The 15500-nt window shown below is 43.8% G+C and overlaps 1 protein-coding gene and 1 long non-coding RNA gene across 3 annotated transcripts in view; one reads left to right on the forward strand and one right to left on the reverse strand.

The window, feature by feature from the left end:
• BLVRA (biliverdin reductase A) overlaps positions 1 to 15500 on the forward strand; it is a 61424-nt gene that overhangs the window by 29675 nt on the left and 16249 nt on the right. The window contains exons 4-6 of the mRNA XM_073630555.1: positions 128 to 225; positions 353 to 460; positions 4211 to 4382. Coding sequence (XP_073486656.1) covers positions 128 to 225; positions 353 to 460; positions 4211 to 4382 — 378 coding nt within the window. The remainder of the gene's footprint in view (positions 1 to 127; positions 226 to 352; positions 461 to 4210; positions 4383 to 15500) is intronic.
• Positions 1 to 15500, reverse strand: part of LOC141144655 (uncharacterized) — a 57348-nt gene that overhangs the window by 9639 nt on the left and 32209 nt on the right. Inside the window, exon 4 of one of the 2 annotated variants that reach the window (XR_012244431.1) lies at positions 15190 to 15241. The exons of the other annotated variant lie outside the window; for it this stretch is intronic. This is a non-coding gene — a long non-coding RNA (uncharacterized lncRNA). Of the gene's footprint in view, positions 1 to 15189; positions 15242 to 15500 lie in introns of those variants that run through there. 2 annotated transcript variants of the gene reach the window in all.

Consider the following 15500-nt stretch of genomic DNA (forward strand, 5'->3'; position numbering starts at 1 on the left):
TGATCTTGTATAAGATTTCTTTAGTTAGGCAAGCATTTCTATTAAATACATACTAGGAGATTGACATAACAGTTACAATGCAAGATAACTTTTAGCATGTTTTGAATCACTTTTTATTCTCCAATAGGCGCTTCCTGGAAGCAGGAAAACATGTTCTTGTTGAGTACCCAATGGCTCTCTCTGCACAAGCCGCACATGAATTATGGCAACTAGCAGAACAAAAAGGTGACGAGATGCAATGATGTAAAATTCATGATATTTGACATAACAAAGTGGCTGATAAAAGTTTAATATTAATCTCCAATGTTTGGATGTAAGTTAATTCTTTCAACATTTCTTCCTTGTCTTGCAGGTAAAGTCTTACATGTTGAGCACATTGAGCTTCTTACAGAGGAATACAGAGCACTGAAAAAAGAAGTGAATGGGAAGACACTTGAGGAAGGAGTCCTCCATTTCACAGGTGAGGCCACATTCATATTTATTGTGTTCAGCTTGTTAGTATATAAATAGGTACTGTGGTATTGCATAACACTGCTCATCAAAGAATTACATTTTCTTTATTTTTATTTTTTAAGGTACCTTTTTTAAAGTATTAGATGTCTATTGCACCATACTGATTTCCATAACTTTATATTTAGGATCTTCAAGCATATTCCATTCTAATGTATATTTTCTATTTACCATACTAAAAGCTGAACTCCGAGCTAATATTGTCTGACTAGAAAAGGAGTTTCAAGAAAAAAATGCAAGGAAAGCATCTTTTTGTGTGCTTTGTGTATTTCTTCCAGATCTGTGCAGTAATTTTGGTCTGAGACTCTACCTTTTGTGCAGGAGTTTCCTATAGTAAAGAGCGGTCACTGCTGCTCTCTCCTTGTGCAGGGTAACTGGCCTTGTCTCTGCCCCTGCTGTAGTTTTCTCCAGGCAGCCTGTAGTGGGTGGGGCATGTTGGGCCCTTCCCACAGACCAGCTGTCTGCAAAGGTAATTTCTACTTTTACAAGGTGATATCTGAGTTTGCAAAGACATATTTATTTTTTTGGACATCTAATATAATTTATTGCTGTTAAGGAATATATTTAAATGAAAGTTTTGGTGCCTGGAGCTTTAAGGCTGAACATCACGGGAAATAAAAATGCTTATTTTGCAGTTGGACTGCACATAAATGAGCATTTTTATTCACTGGCATTGGCCTTAAATTCACCAGGCATTAAAGCAGAACTAAAGTTTTTATTTTTTTGATGCAAACACTAAAATTGTAAGTTAAAAATGGTGCGTGCTTAAAAAAATTTTGTTCCCTTTTGCATTATCCATATTTCATATTTTTCATATGCCATCTTTCCTAGTCTGTTTATTAGCATTTGTTGGGGTGATTAAGGGGTGTTACCATTTCAGGGAAAACATGTAATCCTTCCCCCACAGCAAGTTCTCTGTATGAATTATTTTATTCTTTGCAAGATACCAGGAATGTAATAGGATAGTTCTATCCCCACCCAATCCTGCCTGCACAACCACACTCCACTTGTCTTAAAGATGTAGCTGTTCATCAAATGAGGAGAAAGAACAAATGACAGGACTGGGAGATGCCACACTGACAGTTATGGTCTTTTGTTCTTTATGCAAATAGAAGTATAAGTGCATTACGACATACTAAGAGGGCGGTGTGGAATCCTAGAACCTCTGAGCTGTTCACCCAGAAGAGCCGAAGCCAAGAGGTGATAAAGAATCAAATATGTCCTGGATCCATAGCAGAGGAATTATCATACAAAAAACCACCTACAATAAAATAACCTGGAGGCATCATCCCAAGATATACATATACCAATATAGCAAGACAAAATGGCCACCCAACAAATTGTATACAACATCAAAGAATAAACAAAGCAGAAAAATATTTTATTATATATGCACTCTTTTTGTTAAACATTTACTGAAAGCATATGACTTTCAATAAGTAGATAAAATACAAGACTCCTATACAGCAGATACTATGATGGCATGCACCCTAACAAGAATGTCATGTCTACGCTTTTCACTGAAAAGCTGCTTTTTCAGGACTTTGATGCACCATCCAGGTGGCAACGGAGGAGTCCTTTTTTGTTATATATTAGTAGGTGATAGAGAATCCTAGGCTCTGCACTGTGCCTATAGAGCCAGAGACCTTCTGGAAAAGTCACAAGGTACAAAGCTTTACAAGTATGTATGCCTGGACTTTTTTTTTTTTTTTAAACTTGCACTTAGAGTATTTGCATAAAAAAAAACTTTAGGTCTGCATTAGTGTGTGTGTGTGTGTGTGTGTGTGTGTTGTTTGTTCGTTTTGCTGTAAATCTTATCCACATGTTTTAAAAAATTCCTTATCCCGTTTATAATTTGTGTATGTATATAATATGCCATGTTGTCTCATTCCATACTACAGTACAGGCTCTGCTTCCTGTATTGCAGTGGTATACAGTGGCTGTGCTCTACTCTTTAGTGCGCTCCCTATGTAGGCGAGAGACAGGTTATTTATACTAGGCCACTACAAGTGCCTTCTAGTGCTTAATCTGTAAATCCTGATGCTTAACACCATAATAGAAATATGGAGAGCAAACTTTAAAGCTAAACTTGAAACCGATATAAAAAAAGGCACTAGCAAAAGCATTTTATTTAAAAACTTATTTTTAAATGTAACTAGTGTAAGTACTGAATATGACTTGTTTTACATCCCCCTGTACAACGTCAGACTGGGAGAGGGAAGGGCCATGCTTAAGGCCAATCAGCTGTCCTGCATTCACATGCTACAAACCGCTTCCTTCCTCTGTTAAGTGTATGTCTTCTCCTCTTGTAAGTGTAGCGCTGGTAGATTTGCAATCTACCGCATGTTAGGTAAATTTAGTAACTTGTTCGTTAGGAAGGTTAAGTTTGCCTCTGTTCCAGCTTGGCTGACGTGTGTTTTTCCATGCAGACCGGTGGGTATCGCTGTTATCACTGGTTAGTGTTGGAAAGGCAATGTGTTGAAGTGTATGGATGCTCTTCTGTCCCGGAGACAACTTGGTGGAGGTGGTCCTCCGAGTTGCATTCTGGGCGAGGGTATTTATGGGACAGACGCCATATTTTGGGATTCTTTTTTCAGCCACCTGCTGGCCCTCCTGGCCGACAGGTATGCGTTAAGGAGCTACCTCGTGGTCCTCCGTTCCGGAGGCCCACGATACTACAGCGCAGGGGTTGGTCCAGAGGCTTATCTGGGGCCTACCACCTCAGCCGAGGAATGGTCCTGAGCTGTCGGTCCTGTGTGGCAAAGCTGGACAACCGAAGAGATCCCAGGGGAGGACCCATCTTGGAGGGATCACGCAGCGTGCTGGTCTATAGAGGGGCCTGGTGACTCGGTTGGAGGACGTATCCGAAAGTAACTATACAGCATAGTGTTGCCGGGTTGGCTTAAAGGTTCAGGCACTGTGACTGACATTCATTACAGAAAATCTGATACATCCTGTGGCAGAGGATCGTACGGACAAGCAAGTCTGTGGCAGAGACTTTGATTCGTGCTGCGTACTGGCTGCTAGGCTGGTGAGAGAGGCCTATCCAGATGAGCAAGGAGTGTGTCCCATAAGGGGAGCGCATTCCATATAATATCTGAATTCTACCCGAACATTTGTTAAAAGAACCCTAAAGGAAGATGTTTGAGTTTCTTCTGCAGTTTCCCTTTCGTCTCTTTCCTGCTATTTCCTAAGTCAAGTGTTTAATAAAGCATTGAAAACGTACTCCAGTGTTGGTGTGTGTGTCGTCCAGAGGTAAACTCAACGGGACCCTAGACCCGGTTCCGGTGAAACAAAGGGAAGCAGAGTGAAGGTAACAGACCCGCTTTAAACCAGCAGCTCCACCAAGAGTTATTGCTACTTAAGTAAGGGTAGAAAGATTTAGATTCAAATAGCAAAGGGCCTAATCAGAAGTGTAGCTGTAAATTTAGGAGCACTGTGTACCTTGTGCTGTGCATGCAAGGGAAGAAGTAGAGATTTTTGCAGACAGTCTGTGCCATTTTGGGCAAAGCAGTACAGTGGAGAACACTGGAAAAAAAAAGCTAAGGCAAGTGTTAGACAGGGTCAGCTTCACTCGGGGTTTGCGGCAGGTATTTGAAGAACAATTGTCCCAAAGGTTCAGATTCACTGGGATGGCTTTTTCGTTCTTAGTGTTTTTATTTTAATGCTTGCCCCTTTTTTTTTTTTTTATTCTTCTTAGGTGGACCTCTAGATAAGCAGCGTTCAGGATTCACTGCATTTAGTGGCATAGCCCGGGCAACCTGGCTGGTTGACCTTTTTGGAGAGTTGACTGTTACCTCTGCTACCCAAGAAGAAAATCCAGGAGAAAATTACTCTAAACTCACTGCACACTTTGTTACAGCAAATAACAAGTAAGTTTTTACATTGAGTATACCTTGCAAAGCAAGGTATACTCCTCTTTTTGAGATCCTTTACTGCCGACTCTCTCTGTAAAGCTGTCACACCATTGTTGCAACATAGTAAGGATTCTGGGTATGGGTATGTGATCTACACTATTTGACAGTGCTCGGGCCTGGGTGGCCAATCGGCAGACCTGAATTCTGTCGCATGGGGAGGTAACTATGACATTATCCACCCACATAAGCTCTGACACCAGAGCTGACTCAAGGTTGACTTTTGAAGCGGAGAGGTGGCAAGGGAGAACTGATACCTTTTGCTAGGTAGATGTGCTATCGGTAAACACCTTTCACTTAACCACTTGAATCCCTGGTGCCAGTTTAAAAGGGGGCTAGGACAGCGGCTACTTATCCTATTGCCATTCAGAAAGGACACTGGGACTCAGTGGGTCCTGATGGTGTGCAGTGCTGGAACCACGTGTAGCCCAGAAGCTGAAACAAGCTCCTTGGTTTCTGATTGTGTTCATTGTAGCTTTCTGGAGGAGGGACTGTAAACACAGATGCCACTGCATTGTGCTTACAGAGAACATGACATGACCCTTTCGGTGTGTCCAGAGACTAGAATTGAGCCAAAGTAGCTCTGGCCTGCCTACCCCTGCAGCAATAGATGACTGCTATTGTGATCTGTTGCTGCAGAACTCCACTGAGCTAATCCTGAAAAAAATTAAAACAAATTTAAATATGCTCTGGCCACATCTAATCGCCACATCCCAACAATAGTGTCTGTTGATCTGGATAACATTGGGATACTCATATAAGCAAACTAGAAAGTCATTCAGAATTTTGGTGATCACAATACCATAAAAATGTTGCCATTATTTGTGTCTACACAAACACAACTTTTATGCTAGCAATTTATGCAAAAAAGTTGCATTTTTTTTTTCCTGCATGCTTTGCAATGTAGCATTTATAAAGGAAAAATCTTTCCAAAAGAAACACAAGCATTCACTCTGAGCGTTACCATTACATTGCATTACATAAAAATCCCAGTTATGTAGTTATAATTAGCAGACTTTGGCAGTTATGCTTTGGGTAAATATCTGGAGCTGCACATATTACATAAAAGTTGCCTTGGAAAAATTGCTGTAAAATGTATTTTTTACAATTTTAAAACCTGAACATATGTATCCAAATCTGCTACCAAATTAAAGCCCTTCCATTCTCAAGGAAAATAATGTAAAATATGTCAATGTAACCTTTAAAGCGAAGAGGTATAAGGTACAGAACTATAACAACATAACCAAAAGACCAAAACATAAATGCTCTGGGACGCAAAGGTGTAGATACGGTGCCTTGAAAAAGTATTTATACCTCTTGAAATTTTCCACATTGTGCCATGTTACAGCCAAAAATGTAAATGTATTTTATTGGGATTTTATATGATAGACCAACACAAAGTGGCGCATAATTGTGAAGCGGAAGGAAAATGAAAAATGGTTTTCAAAATTTTTTACAAATATGTGAAAAGTGTGCATTTGTATTCAGCCCCCCTGAGTCAATACTTTTGTAGAACCACCTTTCGCTGCAATTACAGCTGCAAGTCTTTTTGGGTATGTCTCTACCAGCTTTTCACATCTAGAGAGTGAAATTTTTACCCATTCTTCTTTGCAAATTTCAAGTCTTGCCACAGACTCTAATTGGATTTAGGTCTGGACTTTGACTGGGCCATTCTAACACATGAATATGCTTTGATCTAAACCAGGGTTAGTGAATTAAAATTTAAAGAGGTCCGGTAAGTTAAAAAAAAAAATTTGGGGCGAGGTCCAAATCACAAGTCTGTGCCATGAAAAATTGTATGTGTTTACTTTCCTTTTTTTGGTGCAAGCCACGCTCTCTAGCATTTTTCTTACTGTTTCCTCCAAACACTCTGCTAATACCCTTTAATGTAAATGTCCCCAATGGTGTTCCCCCTTACATTAGGTGCCCCTACCACAGTAATTCATTACATTGGGTGCCCCCATCAGAATACCCCCATAAATCAGTTGCCACCATCAGAGTGCCCCCTTACATCAGGTTTCTTCATCAGAAGGCCCCCTTACATCTGGTGTCTCCCATCAGTGTGCCCCCTTGCATTATTTGTCCCCATCGGAGTGCCCCCTTACATTATTTGCCATCATCAGAGTGCCCCTTTACATCAGGTGTCTCCATCACATCAGGTGTGCCCATCAGAGTGCTTCTTTACATCAGGTGCCCCCATCAGAGTGCTCCTTTACATCAGGTGCCCCCGTCGGAGTGCTCCTTTACATCAGGTGCCCCCGTCGGAATGCTCCTTTACATCAGGTGCCCCCATCGGAGTGCCTCTTTACATCAGGTGCCCCCATCGGAGTGCCTCTTTACATCAGGTGCCCCCATCGGAGTGCCTCTTTACATCAGGTGCCCCCGTCAGAGTGCCTCTTTACATTAAATTAGGGGCACTCTGGGCACATTTTATGTTAAGGGGCACACTGATGGGCACATTTTATGTTAAGGGGCACACTGATGGGCACAACAAAATGTCCATCTGCGTGCCCCTTAACATTAAATAGGCTCATCAGCATGCCCGTTTATTGTTAAAGTGGTGTTCCGGACGAAATTATACTTTTTAAATAAAAATACCCCTATAATACACAAGCTGAATGTATTCTAGTAAAGTTAGTCTGTAAACTAAGGTCTGTTTTGTTAGTTTATAGCAGTAGTTTGTTATTTTATAAACTTACAGCAAGCCATGGCCATCTTAAGTCTGGGCATCTGAAGCCAGACTGTATTTCTTCCTGGATCTCATCCTTGCAGATCTCGCACATGCTCAGTGAAGCACAAGCAGTGTAATAGGTTTCAGGTCAGGTTTCCATAGCAATGGCAGTGTCAGAGGAAGTTGCTGCCCCTTCCCAGAAGGCATTGCAAACAGGAAATGATGTGATGGGCCATGGCCAGAGAGGAGGAAGTGAAAAATGAATACAGCAGATATACAGTAGGTGCTGAGAAAATTTTTTTAAAAAATCCAATTAGTTTACAGTGCACAGTTTAGTGAGGGATGCTGAAGAGTTGTAAAATTGGGTGGAACTCCACTTTAAGGGGCACACTGATGGGCAGATTTAATGTTAAGGGGCACTCTGATGGGCACATTTTGTTGTGTTCATCAGAGTGAACCTTACATTAAATGTGACCATCAGATTGCCCCTGTAAACACTCCACCCCACATACATTGTGGCAGGCAGGGATCAGTAGATAACAAGCTGCAGGGGACAATAGCTGCGCTGGGAGCTTTGCTGAAGGGGCGCGCATAGCACATCATACCTCGCAGCTCCCACCTCTCACTCGATAACAGCAGGGGGCGGGGGCGTGCATGTGATGTCACTGCTTACCTCGCAGCTCCTGGCTCTCTCGATAACAACAGCAGGGGGCATGTACATGACGTCACGGCTCCGGCCGGTAGATGCAAGATAAAAAGCAGCGGGGGGGGCCTCACACGTGATGTCATTGGTTGCAGGGCGCCCGCTGCCCGAACAACCAATGACTGCTGAGCAGCGGGGATGTGGCGCTATACACTGGCGGTCTGGACAGAAGTGTTGCTCGGTCCATGTTCGGACCACAGGCCGCCATTTTGTTACGGATGATCTAAACTATTCTATTGTAGCTTTGGCTGTATGTTTAGAGCCGTTGTCCTGCTGGATGGAAGGTGAACCTCCGCCCCAGACTCGAGTCTTTTACAGACTCTAACAAGTTTTCTTCTAAGATTACCCTGTATTTGGCTCCATCCATCTTCCCATCAACTCTGACCAGCTTCCCTGTCCATGCTGAAGAAAAGCATCCCCATAACATGATGCTGCCACCACCATGTTTTATGGTGGGGATGGTGTGTTCTGGGTAATGTGCAGTGTTCTTTTCTGCCACACTTTTAGGCCAAAAATTTCCATTTTGGTCTCATCTGACCAGAACTCCTTCTTCCACGTGTTTGCTGTGTCCCCCACATTGCTTCTCGCAAACTGCAAACGGGACTTCTTATGGCATTCTTTCAACAACGGCTCTCTTTGTGGCGTGCACGACTAATGGTTGTCCTGTTGACAGATTCTCCCACCTGAGCTATGCATCTCTGCAGCTCCTCCAGAGTTACCATGGGCCTCTTGGCTGCTTCTCTGACTAATGCTCTCCTTGCCTGGCCAGTCAGTTTAGGTAGACGGCCATGTCTTGGTAATTTTGCAGTTGTGCCAGTGAGATGTTTAAAGCTTGGGATATTTTTTTACAACCTCACCCTGCTTTAAACTTCTCTACAACTGTATCCCTGACCAGTCTGGTGTGTTCCTTGGCCTTTATAATACTGTTTGCTCTAAGGCACATAACAAAAAACAAAATTGCCCATGGGACTTTTAAAGAGCACACCTCAAAATGCACCAGGTAAAATTTTATAAATGGTTTACCATACCAGCTCTACTCTCTCTTTTTAGTTTGTTCACTAAGGTTCTCTAAAAAAAACCTCCTGAGGGCTTCACAGAACAGCTGTATGTATAGTGAGAATAAATTGCACACAACTGGACTCTATTTACTAATTAGGTGACTTCTGAAGGCAATTGGTTCCACTAGATTTTAGTTAGGGGTATCAGAGTAAAGGGGGCAGAATACTAATGCACGCCACACTTTTCAGATATTTATTTGAAAAAAATGTTGAACCATTTATTATTTTCCTTCCACTTCACAAGTATGTGGCACTGTCACGTACCTGGTGGAGATCGAGCTGGAGAGGGGGCTTCTCTTGCACCTCCTGTCCAACACCCCTGGTAGTGATGACAGGGAGTGAAGGACACAGAGTGGCACGAGGGCCGATGTAGTGGATGGTGCTGGCTTGACCTTGGCAGGAACCAGGTGGCTGAAGAGTGCTGGGCAGGCTCTGAGAGCCGACACTCTGTATCGCTGGGTCAACAGATGGAGGCGTAGCCGGGACGTAAGCCAGGAGGTCAACAGCTGGACAGAGCAGGTACCGAGACAAGAGGCAGAGACAGGACACAGGCCGGGTTCGGTACACAGATGGGCAGCAAGGTACAGGAACATCAGGCAGAAGCAGTCAAACACAAGCCAGGATCAGGTAGGCAGGCGGAGGTCAAGGAGAAGGTTCAGGTGAAGCCGGGTCAAGACACAGGAAGCTGGAACAGATCAGGTAAACAAGCACTAGCTGAAAGACCACTCAGCAATGTTCATGCGTCAGCGTTTAGTTTAAATAGGCTTACTTGGTGCCCATACATGCGCACGCGCATTGGCGCGCACCTGAGTCCCTCTTTATACACACACTTGTGTGTGTACAAAGTCCCTCTTTGTACACACACTGGTGTGCCCGTGCTTGTGCGCATATGCGCATCTGTTAGCTGGACTTCTCTTACAGGCACTTTGTGTTGGTCTATCACATAAAATCCCGATAAAATACATTTACATTTTTTGTTGGAACATGACAAAATGTGGAAAATGTCATGGGGTATGAATACTTTTTCAAGGTTCTCTAGAGCAGTGGTCATCAACCCTGTCCTCAGGGCCCACTAACAGGCCAGGTTTGCAAGATAACTGAAATACATCACAGGTGATATAATTTGCTGCTCAGTGATTGCAGTATTCTAGTCTGCATCTCCCCAAGGTAATACATAAAACCTGGCCTGTTAGTGGGCCCTGAGGACAGGGTTGATAACCACTGCTCTAGAGGCTCAGACCAAGATAACCATTTTTGAGATGAAACCCAATGGCTCATTTCCCTGAGGCATCTAAAAATGTTTCCTGAACAATCAGTATGAAGGTATCTAGTTTTGCAATCCTTTCTCTGAACAATCATACACAGATATTAACCTTCATGTTTGCGAAACAACTGGATTTTTCATGAAACCAAATTATCTTTAAATTTAAGCTAAAGTGTATGTAGACTCTTTCATTTCTAAAATGCATACCTTAGCTTAAAAATCCAAAGCGATGCGTAACATTGCTCCCAACTGTCCTATTATTGTTACTCCTTTGGAGACTTCTTTATAAAACATACATTATTATTTTTTTTTCAAAACCTTTCCGTTTTTGGCCTGACTCCGTAAATGTTTGGATTTTATTTTTGAAAACCCGCTGAAAAGGAAACTGTAGTGTGGTGATGCTTATATCAAGAATTCAGATGTTCATTTTCTAACCGCTAGACTGGAAAAAAAATAAATAAAAAAAAAAAAACAGAAAATTGAATACTTATCTTTTCCGTAATTTTCCTTTACTTGGTGCCTATCCATGGCAGCATGCACATGGTTGGTTGCTCCGCCCACAACCAACCCACAGGACCACTTTAAGAAAGAATTGCCCCCCCCACACATATCATTCTTGTAACTAGTCTCAAATAATGCAGATTACGACAAGGGAGAGCGTATGCTGCCATGGATAGGCACCAGGAAAGGAAAATTACGGAAAGGTAAGTATTCAATTTTCTTGGTGCCTCCATGGCAGCATACACATGTTAAAAAAACTCGCTCATAGGGAGGGTTGCTGCAAAATATATAGTTTATTTGGGGTTACAAAATTATAACCTTTTTTCCCAAAATCGCGGGAAGTTTGTGTGGCTGGATCCAGGCTATAATGAGCCATGAAGGTGGTAAACGAGGACCAACTTGCCACCCGACAAATCGTTTCTGGAGAGACCTGTGCTAAAGCCGCCCAAGAAGATGCTATTCCCCGAGTCAAGTGGGCATTGATTGCTCCTGGAACCGGAAGACCACTAGCCCGATAAGCCTTCTGACTCAGACGTACAATCCAGCTTCCTAAAGTTCTTTTGGATGCTGCTAACCCTTTTCTGACTCAGTTTGGAATAACAAATAGCCGTTGGTCTTTGCGGAAAGATTGTGTTAGCTTGATGTACTGATGAAATGTCTTTGCAACATCTAGCTCATGTAATCTTGATGTAGCTGGGTTTTCTTCAAAAGCTGAGAGAACCCATTCCTGATTAAAATGGTAAACAGTCGGAACCTTGGGTATGAACTGATTAATCGGTTTAAGAACGACCCTGTCCGGGAAGAATGTAATGTACGGATCTTGAGCTCCCAAGGCTTGGATCTCTGAAATCCTATGGCCTGAGGTGACAGCTAGTAGAAAGGCGGCTTTCAGGGTAATACTTTCCAGAGCACAATCCTCGGTAGGTGCGAATGCAGGTGCTGTCAGAGTATTCAATACCAAAGGTAAATCCCGCTTTGGGTACAGCGTTTTCCTGGGTGGTCTCAACCTTAGAACTGCTCTCTGAAATCATTCTATCCAAGGGTTCATAGCCCATCTGGTGTCTGTTGAGGCTGATAAGGCCGAGACTTGTACTTTGAGGGTACTAAGCCCCAAACCTAAATCTAACCCCTTCTGTAGAAACAGGAGAATGTAATTTACACCTGGTCTTACAGGTTAAACTGGTTAGCTTCCGCAAACTCCAAAAATTTCTGCCATGATCTGTAGTAAGTTTTATTGGTGGATGACTTTCTGGCTTGAAGCAGTGTCTGGATTACCTTCTGAGAACATCCTAATTTCTCCAGCCTTTTCCGCTCAATTTCCAAGCCATTAAATCCAGGACCTCTGGATGAGACAGAAGGCTGTGCATCTTCGGAAGGACTAAGGGGTTGCAAAGAGACAGTTGGGTCAAGAGAGTGAACCAAGGCCTCCTCAGCCAGTAAGGACTGCCAGGATGGTCACCTTTTCCTCTGTTTAGACGCTGAAGGAATCTCAGAATAGGTGGAATGGGGGGGGGGGGGGGGGCTATGCGTACCCTAATTGGAAGGTCCATGGCTGGACTAAGGCATTTATTCCCGCTGATTTCAGGGCAGGGCCTCTTGTGAAGAACCGAGGTGTCTTGGCGTTTAGTGGGGATGTGAAAAAGTCCAACTGAGGATTGCCCCACTGCTGACAAATCCACTGGAACACCCCATGGTCCAGAGACCACTCCTTGCTGATGAATTCCCTGGACAAGCAGTCCACCAGTTGATTCTGGGGTGCTGGTAAATAGGCCGCTCTGAGGTTGACAAGGTTTTTCTCCGCCCACACTAAAATCGGGGCTACCTCGATTGATAACGATCTGCTGTGAGTTACCACTTGATTCTGGATGTAAGCTACTGCTGTCTTGTTGTTCATTTGTAACAGTAGAGAGCTGCCTTTGAGAAGAGGTGCCAAGTGTGATATAGCCTTCCAGGCTGCCCTCAGTTCTAGGATGTTGGAGACTATGCCCTCCGAGTTGAACTGCCACCTTCCCTGGATCATCTGATCTCTGTAGTGAGCGCCCCAACCCAATCGACTTGCGTCGGATGTAAGAGTGATCCACGAGATGGGGCCAGGATGACAGTGATTCTGAAGGTTGGGTGGTCTTGTCCACCACCACAGGCTGGACTTCATTGACATCGTGATCAGAATTCTCTGAGACAAGGATCTCCTCTGCCACTGGGATAGAAACCACTGTTGAAAACCACGGAGATGCCACCGGGCCTACTTCGGGATGCATGAGGGAAAAGATCCCAGGAGACTCAGACATTCTGATGCTGACATGGACTTGCCCGCCAGTGCCCTGCTTACTTTCCTTAAGATTATAGGAATTTTTCTCCGGTGGGAGCGACACTGCCCTCTTCTGAGTGTCGAATAGTGCCCCTAAGTATATCACCCACTGTGTTGGAATGAGTTGGCTCTTTGTGTGATTTTATTAAGCATCCAAATTTGGCCAATGTGCTCATGACCTCCTGTAGATGACTCTCCTGTCCTGAGATAGGACTAGGATATCATCAAGATAATGTAGAACACTGATACCTTTCTCCCGAAGGGGAGCCAGAATTGCTACCAATACCTTGGTAAAGGTTCTGGGCACTGTTGACATGCCGAAGGCCAAGCACTGGAACTGTAGGTGAAGTTCCCCTATCTTGAACCTTAGGAATGATTGGAAGTCATGATAGATTGATGTATGCAGGTACACATCTTGGAGGCCTATAGAGACCATCCAATCTTCTGGCTGTATTGTTAGGATGACCGTGTTGAGGGATTCCATCTTGAAATGTTCGAGTCTGATAAACCTGTTTAACCGTTTCAGGTCTAGAACTGGTCTCCATCCCCCTGACTTTTTGCGCACCAAAAAGATCGGGGAATAAAATCCTAAGTACCTTTCCGATTCCAGAACCGGTATCACTGCTTGCTGATGGACCAGCGTTTGAACATATTGTAGAAGAATTTCTCGCTTTTCCTTGGAAGCTGGAATTCTGGTGGGCAGAAATTAAGAGTGGGGCGGATGGTGCTTGAATCTCCAAAAATGCCCTTGAAGGATTGTGGAAGTGACCTACTGATCTGAACAAGTTTCCACCCAAACCTGAGTGAATGCACTGAGACGGGCACCCACTGGCCCTGTTTGGTTGGGCAAGGAGTCAAAAGGACTTCTGATTTTTTTCTTGCTTTCCCATCTTCAAAAAGGTTGCTTGGGAGCCCTTCCAGCCCCTCTTGTCTTCCCTTACGGGGCAATATGTTCTGGCAACCCTGTCCTTCTGCTGAAAAGTCGCTTTTACCCTATTAATTGCGGTCTCCAACTTCTCCCCAAATAGGGCTTTCCCGTCATAGGGAATGCGGCACCACGTTTGAAAAGGGATCTGCTGACCACGGTTTTAGCCAAAGTGCTCTTCTAGTGGTGACTGAATATAACATAGCTCTGGAAGAGCATTTCAGGGTATCAATTGCCGCTTCGGCTATAAAATCTGACGCCAATTTCAACTCATCAGGAGCCTTTATAATCTGGTCACAATCCACGCCCTGCCTGAGGGCTAATTCGACATTATTGTTCCAAGCTTGTGTTGCCCTGGAGACTGAGGTTAGAGCCACTGCCGGCTTGCATGCTCCCCCGGCTGCCTGATGCTCCCGGATCTGAGTCAGTTCTCTGATCTAGGACATCCTCTAAGGGCAGCTGCATCCTCTAAGGGCAGCGTTGTGTTCCTGGCCAGTCTCATGTCTGACGCATCCACTGATGGCATTGAATCAAACAGTTGGGCATCCGACTCTGCCAAAGGGTATAATTTGTTGAAACGATTACAGGCGATCGGTCTCCTTTGCACCTTCCGCCATTCATCTGTCACAACATCCCTTATCTCTTCCATAAGCGGAAAGGTTGGGGGTTTCTTCTTTAGGTGAGGAAAGTATTTTCTAGACTTGGCAGGGGGTTCACACTGAATCGCGCTTTTAACTGCGACCAAGAATGGGTCGATCAACCCAAAATGGAATGCAGAAAAAATTTCCTCTGCTGTGTCCCTGTCTTTCTCGGAGCTGTAGCCTGAATCCGCCTGTTGATTTGGAGTTTCAACAGACCTCCCGCTTGTGGATGGGACCACTAATTCCTGTGACAGGGATAATTTCCGAATTGATCCCTGATCCCTTGATGCCTTTAATCAATTTTTTCATGGTGTTGATGGATTCCTGCTTATCTTTATCCTTGTCACCAATAACTTCACTGTAACATGCTTCACATACTAGTTTTTCTGGCAGGGCTTGTTTGCCACAGACCCAGCATTCTTTGTCCTTGGGCCGGGTGGAACCATGTGGTAGAGGGGGCCTCCCAGACATGCAAAGAAGCGATCTTCGTGATCTGTGAGATGCACGAGAAGAGGATGAGTGCCCATGCCTTGAACTGCCATGGCCTGTAGACCTTCTATCCGGTGAGTCCCTGTGGGATGATCGGCGGTGTGGGCTGTAATGAAACATAGACAGGAGATTTTGATGTTTCATTGAATATGCCCAATGCTCTTTTTTAAATTGACAAACTTACCTGAGCAGTGCAGCCCCTTACCTAGTGGTATGTCAAATATCTTGTTGTTGCGACACTGGACTGTAGGAGGCGGCTGAAAAGTTAAAAAAATATATATAAATATTTTTTATTTATTTTTTTATAAACCTAAAAGAAATAATTAAATCCCCCCCCCCCCCAAATGTTTTTTTATATATATTTTGTAAGTGCTGCAATACCTCCTAGCTTCCATTGGGAGATAGTGGAGGGGCACTGTTCTCCAGCAGCAGGGGGAGACGTTTCCCTGTTGACAGCTGCCTTCATAATGGCCATTGTGTGTGTATGTGTATATGTATGTGTATATGTATGTGTGT

Source organism: Aquarana catesbeiana, linkage group LG05 (genome assembly GCF_042186555.1).
Source record: "Aquarana catesbeiana isolate 2022-GZ linkage group LG05, ASM4218655v1, whole genome shotgun sequence".
NCBI classification, from domain to species: domain Eukaryota; kingdom Metazoa; phylum Chordata; class Amphibia; order Anura; family Ranidae; genus Aquarana; species Aquarana catesbeiana.